The sequence below is a fragment of the Sander vitreus genome, chromosome 4, assembly GCF_031162955.1.
Source record: "Sander vitreus isolate 19-12246 chromosome 4, sanVit1, whole genome shotgun sequence".
NCBI classification, from domain to species: Eukaryota; Metazoa; Chordata; class Actinopteri; order Perciformes; family Percidae; genus Sander; species Sander vitreus.
Genome location: NC_135858.1, coordinates 38,326,039 through 38,329,537, shown reverse-complemented (window position 1 = coordinate 38,329,537; position 3,499 = coordinate 38,326,039). Strand labels below are relative to the sequence as shown.

General features: G+C 45.5%; 1 protein-coding gene across 1 annotated transcript; it reads right to left on the bottom strand.

The window, feature by feature from the left end:
• Positions 1–541: 541 nt before the first annotated feature.
• On the bottom strand, positions 542–874 carry blacat1 (BLACAT1 overlapping LEMD1 locus). Its single transcript, XM_078247596.1, has one exon. The coding sequence runs from the start codon at positions 851–853 to the stop codon at positions 716–718; it is 138 nt and encodes a 45-aa protein (XP_078103722.1). The 5' UTR covers positions 854–874; the 3' UTR covers positions 542–715.
• Between the last annotated feature and the right edge of the window lie 2,625 nt (positions 875–3,499).

Genomic DNA, 3,499 nt, shown 5'->3' with positions numbered 1-3,499 from the left:
AGCTCAGCGTGAAAACCAAGATAGGCTCCAGCCCTCCATGGGTGACTTTGGAAATTACTGTACACTTTCTCACTTGGCTGAAGTTTGCACTAAGTTGATCTGACATAAGCAGGTAGGCGAGGAGGTGCAGAGCGCCGTCCATTCAGCCTCCGTGGAGCTGCGATTAAGGAGGAGAAGGGAGAGATGCTGAGAAGTGTGACTGAGAGAAATAATGGATTTCAAGGGCCCGCCGTCTCTTTACAACTTATACAGTACACCAGCTATGGCAAGAAATAAATCACACTGATAAAAATGCTTTTTGGAATCACATCAGCAGAAGCAAAGTTCTCTGTCAGCTGCCAAGGGAAAATGGAAATGCAGCAAGGATGGTTAATGGGGATGAGCGCAGGGTTCACAGGCTGTTATTTTCATTAATCTGATTCATTTTGAGGAATGTGGCTCAAGGCAGCATTGCAGTTGTTGAGTTTATGCAGCTTAAAAATTAGAAAATGCCTAGAACCTGAAGCCTTAGACACTTTCGAAAGAGATGCAGTATCTGGTTCAAAATGTAATTTCAATAAAAGCCTGTGCCTGCTGAAGCCCCTTCCCCCCCATCCCTGTTTGAGTATCCCCATGCATAATATCAGACAGTCTGTACTGAGCAGCCGTACACTCCAGTTTGTTAAAGGATAAAACCCTCGTAAAGGGGGGGAGAGTGCAGCTGACTGCGGCGCGGTCACACCTCTGTCTCCTGATCCCTCCATCGTCCTACTTCCTCACCCTCGTCCTCCTCCTCCACTTGTTCCTTTTTCTTCTTCTTCCGTCTACGGCAGAAGCCGTTCAGACCACAGAAGCAGGCACAGGTGAAGGGCATGGCCTATCTGACGCAGCGCAGCCACGTAAACCTGCGGAGGGAGAGGGAAGAGAGACAGGGAAGAGAGGAGGAGGAGAGGGGAGGAGAAGAGGGGAGGCGTTACAGCGTTTCTCCTTCCTCTGGCAAGCTGCCAACACATCACACTGCTCGTGAGTTTGAATGAGTCTTTTGAACACAAATGGATATCTGGAATCAAAGAAGGAGAAAGGGCTTTTTCATCTTTTCATTTTTTTTCATGCATATTGAGGCAAAGTGAGTTTTCTGTTTAGAACTTTTAACTGAGCTCTATGATGAAGAGAGTTTGGCGTCATTTGATCACAGTTTGCCTAAAGTAAAGAAATATGATCGAAGATCGAATATGAAGTGAGCAAGACGTTGCCATGTCGTGCTGTGCAGTGGATGCTTCCAGCAAAAGTGGGGCCAGTGTACAGGGGAGATAGGGGGGTTACAACCCCCCCCCCCAATAATCACAAATTGCCAGTGCACCCCCCCCCCACCAAAAGGGTTAGGGTTAGGGTTAGGGGGTAAGGGTTAGTTTGCAACTCACCCAATAATCAAAACTGGGCTTTTTCCAAAGTTTTTGTTGCTTTTTTTTTCAGACATTTTTGTCACTTTTCTTAATGCCTTTTGCGTATTTTAAAGTTTTTGTCGCCTTTTTCAAAAATAAATTAGACAGTTTTAGTTTTTAGTTTTTGATGCCTTTTATTGAATTCGATTTTGTCGTTTTTTTCCGACATTTCTCGCATTTTGACATTTGACATTTTGAGATCTCAACCCTCCCAACGTTGTACCCAAAGTTACATCCTTGTCTTTGTATAATGTGTAATATCGACAGAGTGTAAAAATGTAATAGTTTGTCTTCTTCTTCTTAGCACAGCACACACCCCCGAGCTGAAGAACAAGTGACGCTCTGTGGAACAGAGCAGCTAACTCATTAGCACACGCAGTCTATGATAGCAGAGCACAGACCCTGAGCCAAGGAAGCCTGCCGCTTAACGGTGACAGACGGCCGGCAAGCCAGGTAGCCGATTTGGGCTGAAAGACTGAAAGGTACTTTAGTGACGGCTATGTTGCTTGTGTTTATGACTTTCCCTAACTTTAACCAAGTGTTTAAGTTGCCTAAACCCAACCATAGTTTAACCACAGTTTAAAATGACCAGAGGTAAGGTCACACTTTTTTACATTTGTTGTAAATATGAATCTGCTTTTGGCACAGCTCACCTGCCCCCGTCAAAAGATACTTCATTGGGCCTAACAACTTTTCTGGGGGAAACCTTGCAACGACACAGCTTCAAACCTAAATCCTCTGAGATTTATCATCATTTATATTACCTATAGGCCTACAGTTGGAAAACTGTTGTAATCCAGTGATAAATATATAGCAGAAAGCTGTCGATAACGCTCAAGGCTGCGTGTGTGTTTGTCTTTTGCATTTCTGCAGTGCTCTCAGCAAGAAAGTTACTGCGGTTCAGTCAATAGGTCAGAGAACACACACGGCACACTCTCACATACTGTACGCTGCGGTAAAGATTGGCACGGTGGTCTATTGAGCGCTGTCACTCAACGAGGAACAAAAACTACCATTACACTTCTTCTCACATTTTTCTTCACATCTCCCACACACACACACACACACACACACACACACACACACACACACACACACACACACACACACACACACACACACACACACACACAGCCAGAAGTAGTCTTAAGGCTCACTAAACTCCCAACGTTAACATTTTTCACTAGCAGCTGAGAGCTTCATTAAATACCAACCTGAGTCAGCAGCACCAGCAGGTCTAGCTGGGGAGTGTATACTGTGTGTGTGTGTGTGTGTGTGTGTGTGTGTGTGTGTGTGTGTGTGTGTGTGTGTGTGTGTGTGTGTGTGTGTGTTAATGCAAGTGGGAGAGAGTGGGTGACAAAAACACAGGCACAGACCAAACATAAAGTGTCTGCATTCATGCGTGTGTGTGTGTGTGTGTGTGTGTGTGTGTGTGTGTGTGTGTGTGTGTGTGTGTGTGTGTGTGTGTGTGTGTGTGTGTGTGTGTGTGTGTGTGTATGCATGTGGCTTTGGGGATTGATGTGTGCTTCAACCTGTCTCATATGGGGGCAATTAGCTGAGCTAGACTCCAGGCTGCCAGCAAGCAGAGACAAAAACGCCTCGGGCCATGCAGTGTGTACGGGTGTGTGAGTGTGTACATATATGCTGTTAAACCTCCATGTGCTCTTCTTTTATCCCTCCTCTGTCATTTAATATATCCATCTAATCCGTGTCTGCAGATCTCCCACTCTGTACCCAATGGCTTTAGACCCTATGTGACATGGCAGAGAAAATCACATAGGAATAGAAAGCCATAAAACACAGCAGCGAGCCAGTCACGCTGATAGCAGGAGTAAACTTTTCTCTCCGCACAATGATTTGTGTGTGTGTGTGTGTGTGTGTGTGTGTGTGTGTGTGTGTGTGTGTGTGTGTGTGTGTGATCAGGAATGTGAGTAGCTCTCACTTCATGCCTTTAACACCCTCAGCTTGTCTGACAGCTTATAAGGCCCTGCAGAGGATTTACAACAGTGCTGAGACGCCTCTCTTCACTGTTTATTCTTCTTGTCTTCTGTGTATCCTCCATGTCCTCCGATCTCTCC